At 38.5% G+C, this 15,162-nt stretch overlaps 1 protein-coding gene across 3 annotated transcripts in view; it reads right to left on the bottom strand.

The window, feature by feature from the left end:
* LOC136866395 (uncharacterized) overlaps positions 1–15,162 on the bottom strand; it is a 434,395-nt gene that overhangs the window by 112,729 nt on the left and 306,504 nt on the right. For 2 of the 3 annotated variants that reach the window (XM_067143315.2, XM_067143314.2), the window contains exon 11: positions 11,718–11,843. The exons of the other annotated variant lie outside the window; for it this stretch is intronic. In XM_067143315.2, coding sequence (XP_066999416.2) covers positions 11,718–11,843 — 126 coding nt within the window. The remainder of the gene's footprint in view (positions 1–11,717; positions 11,844–15,162) is intronic. 3 annotated transcript variants of the gene reach the window in all.

Genomic DNA, 15,162 nt, shown 5'->3' on the forward strand with positions numbered 1-15,162 from the left:
GACAATGAGTTATTATCCTAGCCTCTTCTGCTCGTCGGAATTGTCTCCCCTGTTGTACTCTTAGACATGTAGTGTACAGTACAGTCGAAGGTATCAGGCCAATTTTTGCTTTAGCTTTTGACTGCCAGCTGCAGTGGTGTAGTGGATACGGCGTTGGTCGACTAATCCCAAGTAAACAGGTTCAATCCGAACTGAGGTTGGTGGCTTTTAAGGGTGTTTAAAAAGGTGACGACCCCATGTCGTTGGCTTCCAGCACATTAAAGAACTACAGCAGGATGGAATTCTGACTGCCACTGAAACTACAGTCTTCCAAATCTGTCATGATTAACCAATAAAAACACTGACATTTATCACATTGAACAGACAATTTATCCAAATAGTCCTTACATGATTAGTACAAATTTATGGAATTGTTTACTTCTACAGTACAGTATTTATCTTTTCTTACATTCTCAAGTTCTTGGGAAACTTTCATCAGTATAAACTTATTTTGCAACCTGATTTATACTTTGAAACAAAATTTTAAGTGAATTATATTTATAAAAAAACAGCTATGTTCCTTTCCCAGGTTTTTAATTGTAGTATAAAATGCATTCATAATGAGTTCAAAAAATTTACTCTACTGAATCTACAGTTTACCCAGAAAAAAGCCTCATTTATGCAGAAATCCATCTTTCCACAAAACGCATAACAACTGTGTGTGTATCTTATGTGAAAATATCTGCAAAAGATACCATATATTGATTTATAGTTTAGATTTTGAGCAAATTATGTACATTTATAGCCACTTTGGCTGCAATAAATTCTTCTTATTAAAATGCATTCAACAGTGAAAGAACTAGAGAAAGCTAGAGTTTAAAAACTCATCTTAGAGAAATCATTTCATGATTCTTGGGACATTAGACTCTGATTTAAAAAAAAAAAACTCAAAGCAGGATACAACTTAAGGATTCTCTCAATGGCTTAAAATAGACTTAACCACAATTTATGCTGAAAAATCACAGAACTGATTTTCATTGTGAACAGTGTATACTGAAAATATTTAGAACTATTGATTCTACGTATGTCGATATCCATTAGATCAGTTCCATGTTCCCACGTTGCAAAGTATTGTGCAGAACATGGGCAGGGCATCCTATTCTTGCAAGATCATTTATGCTCCATAGCAAAACAGTTAGTGCAATTAGCTGCCGCTTCTGGAGACCCAGGTTCAATTCCCGTTATTGCCAGAAATTTGAGAATGGCAACAGTAAATGCAGCTCACTTCCATTGGGAGTGTGCCTGAAAAGAGCTGCACCACCTCCAGACAAGTTTATTTAGCACAACATTATTTAGGACAAAAACAATTTCCTGAAGCAGGTCTGTTAATGCCTGCAATGTTCACATTTGTGATATCACTATGAAATGAAATATATTTTATTACTGATACCATTTGTTTTTAACAAAATAATTAGGAGATCTGATAAGGTCTTGGCAGTGTCATCTCACAGCTACTTAAATCCAAAATTTTAGACATTATACCCGTTTTCCAATAGCCTCTGTGGCCCAGGTGCAGCGCACCAGCTTCTCACTGCTGGGTTCCATGGTTCAAATCCTGGTCACTCCATGTGAGATTTGTGCTGGACAAAGCAGAGGCGGGACAGATTTTTCTCCGAGTACTCTGTTTTTCTCTGTCATCTTTCATTCCATCAACACTCTCCAACATCATTTCATCTGTCATTCATTAATCATTGCCCCAGAGGAGTGCGACAGGCTTCGACAGCCGGCACAATTCCTATACTTGCCACTAGATGGGGCTTCATTCATTCCATTTCTGCCCCGGTTGAATGACTAGAAACATGCCGTGGATTTTCACTTTCACCCGTTTTCCAATCAAAATACTCAGCAATGACTGCAATTTACCATGATTACTAGCATCAGTTGTTACGGAGATGTAGTGACCTCAGTAGATTTTAGTTCACATTTGAGAGAATTTGGAGACAAACAGTTATCTCAGATTTTGTTCATGCACATGCCAAATTCTTACAGATCTCTGAATCCTCATATAGTTTAGGAAGTAGTGAATCATTACAATCGATAGCTCTGGAAGTCTGGTAGTAACAAAGCATGAAATTATAGTTAACTCTCAGCTGCACTAACATTTCAAGAATTCAGAGGATGATGAACGTTTAAAGAGCGTATTTTTGTTAAGTGATGATCTAATACCACTGCACCTCTTGAAGCCACAGATACAGCAGTCGCATACCATGTATTTTGCTTCATTTTATACATGATTCCAAGAGAGGAATGGATATTTTACGTCTCCTAAAATCACTGAACTTTCACTTTCTTTCTTTCTTTCTTTTTTTATTTTTTTTTTATTTGACATTTATCACTGCCTACCTTCTTCAGCATTTTAAAATGTAAAACCTTGATTAACCCACTGACATACTAATTTTAATGATTTTAATGTACTGAGCATGCGCATGTATACCATTTTTCATGTATAAGATACAGTTTTGCGCTACTAAGATTTATGCATGTAATCGGCAACATACTGAATTTTAATCATACCCTCATTTGATATGATGAAGTGCAGCACCCAGAAGAACAATTTGTGTAAGTTTTAAGGGTGTGAAACACCCTAAAACACTCTGGGAAATGCAAAGCCACCAAACACTTTCACAGTCGTATCTCATTACACTTTTCTTGCTTGTCTTGCTTTCAACACAGTCACGGCATTGTTTGGGTTATAAGCCTTGTGAAATGTTCCCAGTGAACTCATACAGGGTGAGTTGGGATTTTTTTCTGTGAACAACTGATCGGAAAAACTCTTTCTTTTAGGAGCTATCTCATCCCATAAAGAGTTGTGATTCAAATGTTAAGAAATGTGTCGAGGGGAAGGATCTGGAGGGAGGCTCCTGTTTATGATGGATTTTATTCCAGAATTTCATATAAAATCATATTTGGATGGTTTATCACCTGTTTTATTCCATTCCCAGCCATCTTCCTTTGTCTTTTTGTAGGCAGGACGGATTTCATTATCATCGTCACTTTGAAACGCGACATCACTCTCACGTGAAATTTTTTGTTATGTTGCTAAAATTTTCACTGCTGGTATATAAAACTGTTTATTTTTCTAGAACTACATCACTGCCCAATTCACTCTGGCTACCCCATAACATACGCTTGATTTTATTCCTTGTAATGCAATGTTTACTAGGGCCAACCATTTCTGCTGATTATCAAGTATGCAATCACCCTATTTGGAGAGCAATTGCCTGCTGCGTGATACAATGTATGATGTTCATTCCAACTTCAAGAGAGAGCAAATTCTAAACTTACAGATGGTATACTGCATGTCATGCCATCTATGGGCAGAAAGCTTGAACTAGTTGCAGAAAGCTTACCTCTCAGTAGATCGCCTGCCAGGTGTCTGTGTATGAATTGTCACTGCATGCGCAGCTACCTGGCAGGTGGCAAAGTATGCCAATGAGTTAAACACAGACTCAAAGAATGACATATTACTGTAGATTGCTCATCAAACACAGCAACCTGCAATGTTAATTGAAACAAATTATGCTTGTAGAACTGAAGCAGGAAGTGAAAATCGATCTTAATACCAGATTCTGTTGCGAGTGTTGTGATAGTAACCAGAAGCAAAGTCATCTTTTTTATAAACAATAAAATTCCTATAAAATTTATATTTTTCTTATTACAATGGAAACACATACTTTTGACTTCAGATTTTATCTACTGTATTTCAGTATATGGTACATTATGTTTCTGAAAGGCAGAATGCCGGGACATCTTGGCAGCATCATAAAAAGCTGCCCAGATGCTCACAATATGTTAAAAATGTCCAGCATAATTCAGACATCTGGTCACCCTAATTCTAGAGGACCAGCTATCCAGTAGGCAAGGCATTATGATAATTTTATTTAGTAATGTATTTCTTCCGATCTCGAACAGTGAAAGAGATTTTTACGACTTACATAATCAAAATTGTTTATTGTAAATTAGATTATGGTCAGAAAACGAGAGTATATTTCATTAACCAGCAGTAACTTGCATGGTAGGGAAAAGACCACATGCTGGCTCTTTTACTCTGACATTGGTCGTGTGGCTGGCAGACTGGTTCCTCCCTCCACGATATCCATGGTGGGGGTATTACCAAGAAAAATATGCTGTTAAAACAGTTGCGCAGTCACCAGAAGTCTTGTCTGGAGTGAAGACTGTTAGACTGTGGTGCTTTAGACCACGCGCGCGCTCTCGCATAACGAATGCTGCAGTCATTTGGACCATGCGCGAGTGCTTGTGTGTTATAATTTGTTACCAATATGAATTCAAATGAACAAGAAAACATTCTCAGGTTGCTTTGAAAGTGCTGAAAAAGAGGAGTTATGTAATGAACAATTAGAAAGAGAACTAGGTGCAGTGAAAAGAAATCTGTTCGGTGGTGAGGAAAATGAAAGTGACGAAGACTTTTATTCGAAAGAAGAGGCAGACAATGTAGAAGATGTAGTCGAGAACAGTGATCACAACACCGACACCGAGGAATCTACTGACCCTGAAGATGATGGATTGAATGTGATCACTTAAGTATTCCTTAGTATACCGGAAGAGATATGACTACAGTACGGGACATGCACTGCAGATCAAACAATGGCTGCGGGTGTACCAGACGGCATAATATTGTTACCCATCTGCCTGGACCTATGAACTAGGCTAGAAATGTCACCCTACCTGTGGAATCCTGGATGCTCTTTTCTCCGGATGGTGTACTGGACCAGACTGTTACATACACCAACATTTGGATCGCACAGGCAAGGGAAAATTATGCAAGGGACAGGGATGCTGTCGATACTAACAAAGCTAAAATCAAAGCGGTCATCCGACTGTTGTACTTAGCTGGGGTACTAAAAACTTCCCATACTAATTTGAGAGATTTATAGGCAACGGACGGAACTAGTGCAGAACAATTTTGTACTAACATGAGTCTGAAAATATTCCAATTCCTTCTGCAAGCTATTAGGTTTGACGACATCCATACCAGGAAGGAAAGGAGGAAAGAAGATAAACTTGCTCCGATACAAGAAATATTTGAAGGTTTTGTTGACAGCTGCAAAAGTAATTATTTGCCTGGAGAATACGTCACCATAGATGAGATGCTTGAGGGGTTCCGGGGAAGGTGTCAATTTCGACAGTATGTTGCTAACAAGCTCATGAAGTACGGCATCAAGGTCTATGCCCTTGCAGATGCAACAACATATTATACTTGCAACATGGAATTATACGCAGGCAAGCAGCCTGATAGATGGTTTTCAATGAACAACAGTGCTCAAAGTGTCGTTGAGAGGCTGGTGGAACCAATTTCACAAAGCGGGAGAAATGTTACCACAGACAACTGGTACACATTCATTCCCCTTGCTCAGAGCCTGCTGACCAATCAGCGACTTACATTGGTCGGTACTGTCAGGCAAAATAAACAGGAAATTCCACCTATCTTCGTTGAAACAAAGAACTGATTAGAAAAAAGCAGTATGTTTGGTTTTGGCCAAGGGAGTTTTATTATCATACATACATACATACATACATACATACATACATACATACATACATACATACATTATCATTGTAGACTGTTATGCCTTTCAGCGTTCAGTCTGCAAGCCTCCGAGAATTTACTAAACGTCGCCACAATCCTCGATTTGCAACTAGTGATGTGGCTTCGTTTAGTTCTATACCTCTTATCTTTAAATCGTTAGAAACCAAGTCTAACCATCGTCATCTTGGTCTCCCTCTACTTCTCTTACCCTCCATTATTCTCCTAGGTAACCTATCCTCCTCCATTCGCCTCACATGACCCCACCACCGAAGCCGGTTTATGCGTACAGATTCATCCATTGAGTTCATTCCTAAATTAGCCTTTATCTCCTCATTATGAGTACCCTCCTGCCATTATTCCCACCTGTTTGTACCAGCAATCATTCTTGCTACTTTCATGTCTGTTACTTCTAACTTATGAATAAGATATCCTGAGTCCACCCAACTTTTGCTCCCGTAAAGCAAAGTTGGTCTGAAAACAGACCGATGTAAAGATAGTTTCGCCTGGGAGCTGACTTCCTTCTTACAGAATACTGCTGATCGCAATTGCGAGCTAACTGCATTAGCTTTACTACACCTTGATTCATTCTCACTTACTATATTACCATCCTGGGAGAATACACAACCTAAATACTTGAAATTATTGACCTGTTCTAGCTATGTATCACCAATCTGACATTCAATTCTGTTGAATCTCTTACATACTGACATAAATTTAGTCGAATGGAAATTCTAAGTTCCCATGGAGGGAATTAGATATTTTTCCACCAATAGCGCATATCAAAAATCAGATTAAAAAATTAGATGTATGGCTTTTCAGGCGTTTGCTCTATTAACCAGCGTTTCGTCTTAGGTATGACACTAGACTCTTCAGAGTGGGATGTGTATACTAATCAATCAGATACCTCGATAGTTGTTGCAATCCTTCCTGTTCCCTTGCTTATAGATAGGTGCAATTACTGCTTTTGTCCAATCTGAAGGTACCTTACCAACACTCCATGCTAATTTTACTACTCTATGAAGCCATTTCATCCCTGCCTTCCCACTATACTTCACCATTTCAGGTCTAATTTAATCTATTCCTGCTGCCTTATGACAATGGAGTTTATTTACCATCCTTTCCACTTCCTCAAGTATAATTTCACCAACATCATTTTCCTCCTCTCCATGAGCTTGGCTGTTGGCAACACCACCAGGATGATTTCCTTTTACACTGAGAAGATGTTCAAAATATTCCCTCCACCTCTCCAATGATTCCCTGGGAGCTATTATGAGTTCACCTGAATTACTCAAAACACTGTTCATTTCCTTTTTCTCTCCCTTCCTAAGATTCTTTATTACTGTCCAGAAAGGTTTCCCTGCTGCTTGACCTAGCCTTTCCAAGTTATTACCACAATCTTCCCATGACTTCTTTTTGGATTCAACAACTATTTGTTTCGCTCTGTTTCTTTCATCTACGTACAAATCCCTGTCTACTTCGGCCCTTGTTTCGAGCCATTTCTGATAAGCCTTCTTTTTACGTTTACAGGCTGCTCTCACTTCATCATTCCACCAAGATGTTCGCTTTTCCCGCCTTTACACACAGTTGTTCCTACGCATTCCCTTGCTGTTTCTACTACAGCATGCCTGTATGCCACCCATTCACCTTCTACATCCTGAACCTGCTTACTATCTACTGTTCGAAACTTCTCACTAATCATATCCATGTACTTCTGTCTAATTTCCTCGTCCTGGAGATTTTCTACCCTTATTCGTTTGCAGACAGATTTCACTTCCTCTACCCTAGGCCTAGAGATACTTAGTTCACTACAGATCAGATAGTGGTCTGTATCATTGAAAAATCCGCAAAAAACTCGTACATTCCTAACAGATTTCCTGAATTCAAAGTCTGTTAAGATATAGTCTATTATAGATCTGGGAGCCCTAGCCACCCATGTGTAGCGGTGAATAGCCTTATGCCTGAAGAATGTATTCGTAACAGCTAAACCCACACTAGCACAGAAGTCCAGCAAACGCTTCCCATTCCCATTAGCTTTCATATTTTCCCCACATTTACCAATCACCCTTTCGTATCCTTCAGTTCTATTCCCAACTCTCGCATTGAAATCGCCCATTAGCACTATTTTATCCTTGCTGTTGACCCTGATCACGATGTCACTCAATGCTTCATAAAACTTGTCAACTTCATCCTAATCTGCACCCTCACATGGTGAATACACGGACACAATTCTTGTCCTAATTCCTGCAACTGCCAAATCTATCCACATCATTCGCTCATTTACGTGCCTAACAGAAACTATGTTGCGTGCAATGGTATTCCTGATAAAGAGCCCTACCCCAGACCCTGCCTTTCCCTTTCTAACACCCATCAAGTACACTTTATAATCTCCTATCTCTTCCTCCTTATCTCCCCTTACCCGAATATCACTTACTCCTAGCATATTCAGATGCATCCTCTTTGCTGACTCAGCCAGTTCTACCTTCTTTCTTCCATAAGCCCCATTAATATTGATAGCTCCCCATCGAATTCCATTTCGTTCGCCAAGTTGTTTCCAAGGAGTCTCCCCCCTGTCAAATGGGAGTGGGACTCCATTACTCCCATAGGTCCAAGGCTTGCTTAAAATGTTCTGAGCTCAGTAAATTCATGAAGCAGGATGCTACCCTACATGCACATAGTCCAAGTGAGGATCTCTCCTCTAACGGGTTATGGACCACTGGTGAATTGTATAGTCCTAGCCGCCTGAGCACAAGGAGGGCCATAACTCAGAATATGTCCGAGATGCTCACTCCCAACCCATAGCAACTGATATCCCGACTAAGATGTACAATATTATAGGTTAGGATCCACCTTTCAATACTCCGTAATAAGATGGTAAAAAGTAGTTACAACCTGTTTAATGGGACCGGTTTCAACACATTTTAAGTGTCATCATCAGCCAATTTGCGAAGATCTTAAAACAACTAGCACATTGAATACAGGCAAAAAATTAACATTGTATCATAACGTAGCAATTCAGTAAATGTTCAAAACACAATAATATCCCGACTCTCAGAACCACTTACTAGGCCACTCAGCCGTTGCCCATGGTTCACGAACTAGGACGTAACTACAGTAACCCATAAACATGAACCATTTTTATTATCAAACGTCCCCAAAATGAACAAGGATGTGTTACTGTACTCGTCCATGCATGGAAATGACGCAACTGACCCCTCTTCAGGCGATGCCAATAAACGTGACATGTTGACATTTTATAACCTTACAAAAGGTGAAGTAGATGGCATTGATGAGATAAAGGGCAATTACCCTTTTACAAGAGTCAGCAACCATTGGTCATTTCTACTCCCTTCTAAATATTAGTGGCATAAACAGTTACGTCATTCTCTGAAGTAAAGTCGACAGGATGAACCAAAGGCAGTTTCTGAAGACTCTTTCTACAGGATTGTGCAGAGACTACATGGAGTGTCGCGTATCACTGGCATGCATTCCCTGGGGCATCAAAATAAGGATCCAGGAATTTCTAGGGATCAGCAATGAACCGAGACCAGCTGAAAGAGAAGTGCAGTATTGAGGAATGTGTGCTTACTGTGGAAGGAAAAAGAACAGGAAGACCGAAACAACGTGTGTGCAGTATGGGGCCGATGACCTCAGATGTTAGGCTCCTTTAAACAACAAGCATCAACGTGTATGCAGTGTTCAAATTACATTTGCAGGGAGCACACAGTATTTTCTTGTCTGGACTGTGCTAACGGAAAACCCCGAATAAGAGGACTAAAAGGAGTTTTCGGTTATTCCTGTGTTGATATTACCTTGATGACACATTATGTTGTTACTATGTAAAGGTATGTAAAGAAATTTCCTTATCTAGGCTGGAAAATTTTAGTTTCATGTAGCAGTTACTTTTCAATATACATTTCTTATGTTCATTTTAATTTCAGAAATTTCAGTTTTATGTAGCAGTTTTTTTCTTATGTCCATTTTAATGTCAGGAATTGTTTAATTTATGTAGCAGTGTTAACACATTCACGCCCGTATCCGAGTTATTGCCTATAGCGCGTGACCATGCTGTGGACCGTATCCGAGTTAGCCCGGATAAGCGCAACCTTGAACTCGAGCCGTTCCTACGCAGCTGGGATCTATTTTGGTCACAAATATGTGCGAGAGAGATGAAAGTAATACCCTTATGAATGTTTCTACTCACCGAAAACCACATGGCCACGGCGATTTTCCCTCCCAATGCACTTTCTTTGTTTTGTTTCTGAAGGTAGCCTAGCGCTCGCACAACTAGCTGCGTAGTTGGTTTGTGATTGCACAAGCATGTGTATAGTCGCATTCTGAAGTATAACCATGGCGTGTAGGGACAATATAAATTATGCAAGTGATGCGAATTTACAAAGCACAGTTTTTCAGCTGCTTGAAAATTATCTTGGCCAGGGGTATACAGTCTATATGGACAATTATTACAAATAGCGTTTGACTTGCGAAACAATTACGGGAACAGAACACTGCCGTATGTGGAACAATACGGTCGAATAGGGGTGTACCAAAAGATCTAAAGGAACACCAGGCAATTCTCAAACGGGGTAAAAAGTGAACCCGACATACAAGTACAGTCACCTCTCTCCGAAATCTCAGCTCCATCTACGTCATCAGCTCCAAGTCAACGTCCTGCAATTTTGCCGCCAAAAGTGGCACCGGCCAAGGATCCATCATTTAGGTTAGATGCGAAGAGAAAAGAGTATATTCTCTTAAAGTTTCCACCATCAAATATAGACAAGTTCCCCTGAAGAAGGTGCAAAGTGTGCTTCAAAAATAAAATTATTAGTGAAGCACGCTTTTTTTGGAATGTTTAGTGTTCCCATTCACCCAAGAAAGTGTGACATTACCTACCACACCCTACAGAGATACTAGAGGACTTCATTGAGGTATGTGGAAAATTTTGTTTCCATATCTTGTTCCGTTTAGAACTTATTGGGAAAAGAATTCGTTGTTGTTTGCACTGCCACTAACAGCTGGAATAGCTGGGCCAGCCCTTTAAATAGCCGCTCAGATGATGGGCGCGAATGTGTTAATTTAGTTTGTATACTGGTAAATCTAATTTGTGTTGTTTCATTATGTAGCTTATGTTACTTTATGTTGTGTGTTGTAATGGCAAATACAGACAATATTATTAAGTAAAATATCAAATAAGCATCAAAAGAAGCCTAAAACAAAACATTAAAAAAAGCAACAAGTCAATATTCAGGCCATTTTAAGGTGATATTTCACTTAAGTGTAATTGTGGTCCTTAAGACCACACGCGAGTCCTCACGTTACAAGTCCGTGCGCGAGTCCTCGCGGGTTAATCCGTAAATTTCAAAAATACTGCGATACTGTTTGTTTATGCTACAAAGGGGGATATATACAATGTTTTGAATGAAGTTTATATAAGGAGAAAGAAAGAAAACAGAAATATCCATGGCTTCCAGGATCACATCATGCATGATAATGTTTACAATTCTTTACATGAACATTTTTTTAAAATACCTATTCCTACACGCAAAAATATAATAAATTCTAAACTGAACATTTTTTAAAATACCTATTCCTACACGCAAAAATATAATAAATTCTAAACTATTTCTGAAATAATATATTTAAAATGATAAAAAGTGAAAAAAGTATGGCAACTTAAATTCACACACAAAACTAGTCTACTTAGCGCAGTAAGCACCAAAAGCAGCTCACATTTCTTTACTACACAGTGATTATCTACACTGTCAGTGAAAAATTACCAGAGCATCGTACTCTATAGTCTCAAACACAATAGACTGATATGTATTATTACAGCATCTTTGAAAACCTGTGTTACATCAACTACTAACAACAGACAATTAATCTAGAACCATCACTGATTAAATATGCTGAACACATTATAAGACTCACTGCAAAAGCAAATTTATAGCATTCTAAAATATACAATAATGAATAAAGATAACAAAATAACATATCACTTCCCTATTACTACATGCAACAGTGAAAAGTACTAACAATAGGTGCAGGAACTGAAGAAAAAGGAATGCAAAAACAATGACAAATCACAATGCCACAAACATCAAGCGAAGGTGGTGATGTACGCCTCATTTTCTACCTTAGGCTTAGATTCACCATCATCTGTGTCGGTGTTGACTCCATCATCTTTGGCGGCTTCATACTCCCCTTCCATCGAACTAGAAGAACTGTTGGAGGTAGTACCCGTGCTAGATTTACGCACGAGCTGATGAAGGGCAGGAGACAGAGAGAGAGTAAGCGTTAGTTGGAGGGGACAGAACAAGACAGACGTCGATCTGCTTGCTAGTGTTAGTGCTATTATGGGAAAATAACCATTCAACATACTCCAAAACTAAGAAAGAAAAAAGAAAAAAATACGAAAGGTACAGATGGAAAAAAATAATAGGGCTTCAAAAATGTGACCACTACACACTACTGCTAGCCATGTGTCAAAGAGGGAATAGTGATTATCATTTTGAATTAGAATACACTACTATAAGGATAACAGTACAGCAATATTTCCTATTTCTTGCTACAGTCTGCAGTAGTGAACGCAACTTACCTTTAGCCTCTAATCAGGTGTCCAATGGAGAAAAGTATAAGAAGAAATAAATAATTAATTGAAACCCTAACCTCTAATAAAATAATATTATAATTTTAAAATGTAGTTCATCAAAACAGTTGATGTGCTTTTCTGATTTTTGAAGCCCTAACTGAAAAATATAACAGTTCTAAACAAGATAAAATTATAGACACAACAAAATATGAGAAAGGATATAAAAAGTTAGCACTTTCCCGAAAAGAAAGCATGCATAACTTCATTGCTATCCATTTCCTTAACTTGTAAATACAATACAAAGATTCAAAATACAAATACAGTACTATCAACATCTGGTCTTGCATACAGTGATTGACTATTCCATATAATAATTACAGAAAAATAAGTAGGCCTAAATATAGTGTATATTAGTATCAATTAGCACTGTACTTGCATGTTCACACAGAAACAAAATTTTAGATCAATGATATTCTAAATTCAAAGACAATATGCAAGTCTGAAATATGCAATTCACCCACCCAACCTTATCAGTGAGAGAAATGGCAAGTCTTGTTTTGTGAAATCTTTTTGAAGTCTGGATCTGAAAATGTTTTTCACAAAGTTCATACTGGAAATAATAATAATAATGTTATTTGTTTTATGTCCCACTAACTACTTTTACGGTTTACGGAGACGCCGAGGTCCCGCAGGAGTTATTTAATGTGTCAGTAAATCTACTGATATGAGGCTGATGTGTTTGACCACCTTCATATACCGCTGGACTAAGCCGGGATCAAACCCACCAACTTGAGCTCAGAAGGCCAGCGGTCTACTGCCTGAACTATCCAGCCTGGCTGGTAATCATATTTGTGCACTTGTTATACACATATTCTGAAAACTTCTGAGGTTTAGGGTATGAATCTCTATCAACAGAGAGCCAAAGCAACACATCACCTTTCACTACCCTTTTAAACCGTTGCATTACATCCTGAAAACAGTCTTGCAATTTGTTGAACTCCATGAATCATTCATCAAATTTTCTCCTCAATTGGTAAGAAAAATGTGACAATTTTTTCGTTACAAGATACCACATGAAGTTTAGGAAAGGTATAATAATAAACGCTTAATTGTCTCGCAGCACATAAAACATCTGCTCAATCTCCATAATTGTACTAGTGGATCTTGTTTTGAATATCGTAAATTGATAAACCAAGTAAAATCTAACCTTAGTGCTATCGACAGTTTGGAAGGTCAAGTTCCACTTCATGAAATTTTGCTACAGGAATTGATAGAAGTGAATGGGAAAACAAATTTTCCTCCACTGATATTCCCACACTATATAATTTAACTGATTTCTTAAAAAGAAAATGTCAAACATTGGAGCTAACAGAATCCAAGACACCTGTTATTGAACAAAAACAAGAGTTAAAATCCAACCTAAAAGCACTTCATATTACCAACAACAGCACTTCCTTGAGTTGTACGTTTAGCAAACTTGATAATCACAGCATTTCTGATTGCAGAAAGTTCAAACGTGCAATCAATGAAAACTGTCACAAGTTTGTGAGGGGAAAATAAACTTTTTTGTTATATGTGTTTTTCTGCTTCTCATGTTTCTAAACAGTGTAAGCAAAACAAGTGCCCCCAGTGTAATGGACACCACAACTCACTGGTTCACAAGGAACAAACAAGTCCCAATAATAACAATAATAATATGAATGCTACAAGTTCTGCAATTGTTTCACCCACCACTATGAAGGTTGTTTCAGGACTAGGTTCTAATGTTTTGCTGAGCACAGCATGTGTAGGAGTAAAAGACAGTTCAGAAGAGATTGTACTAGCTAAGACTTTGTTAGACTCTGCGAGTCAATTATTCTTTGTGACTTCTGATCTTGTCAAGAAGCCTGGTATCCATACAAGGTCTTGTCGTCTACCTATTGCTGGGTATAGGCAATGCGGAATGTGTCGCCTGTAAACTTCACATGTAACGTCGTTTTGTTCTCTAATGTCTCAGATTATACACTGAAGTTGAACTGTGCAGTTGTGAACACAATCACAAGTCCACTTCCTGTGCAGGAAATTGATTGTTCCAATTGGGTTATTCCTCACGATATTATTTTGAGTGATAGGACATTTAATCAGCCTTCTACTATCAGTATCTAGCTAGAAGCTGATGTCTACTACAAAATTGTCTTCTAATATTTTACATAAGAAAGGTTATCCCGTCTTGTTAGATATCTAATTTGGTTGGGTGCTGCCAGGAACTTTCCCTGAGTCGTGCATTAAGAATAATGCCAAGGCTTGTCGTGCTAATCTTGTAAAACTTGATTCTATTGACACTTAACTCCAAAGGTTCTGGGAGCTTGAAGAACACTTTGTGAATAGTGTTCAAAAGAGATGTTTCTGGGAGGTTTGTTGTCAAACTTCCTATTCGTGCTGAAGTGCCACCTGCAGCTGAGTCTAAGCATAATGCTATTAGAAGGCTCAAACAGATTGAAAATAAATTTGCTAGACTTCCAGACTTGAAAAGGAAGTATGCGTGAATACAGTGAAATGGGCCACATGGAAATTGCATCCCCGAGACCTCTAACTTACATGCCCCATCATTGTGTGCTCAAGGATTCTAATAATAATAATAATAATAATAATAATAATAATAATAATAATAATAATAATGATAATGATGATGATGATGATGATGATGATAATAATAATAATGTTATTTGCTTTACATCCCACTAATGACCTTTTACGGTCTTCGGAGACGCCGAGGTGCCGGAATTTAGTCCCACAGGAGTTCTTTTACGTACCAGTAAATCTACCGACATGAGGCTGTCGTATTTGAGCATCTTCAAATACCACCAGACTGAGCCAGGATCGAACCTGCCAAGTTGGGGTTAGAAGGCCAGCGCCTTAACCATCTGAGCCACTCAGCCCAGCATCAAGGATTCTAGCACTACAACCAAGCTGGGAGTTGTTTTTGACGGAAGTTGTGAATCATCAAATG

The sequence above is a fragment of the Anabrus simplex genome, chromosome 3 (genome assembly GCF_040414725.1).
Source record: "Anabrus simplex isolate iqAnaSimp1 chromosome 3, ASM4041472v1, whole genome shotgun sequence".
In the NCBI taxonomy this organism is placed as follows: Eukaryota; Metazoa; Arthropoda; class Insecta; order Orthoptera; family Tettigoniidae; genus Anabrus; species Anabrus simplex.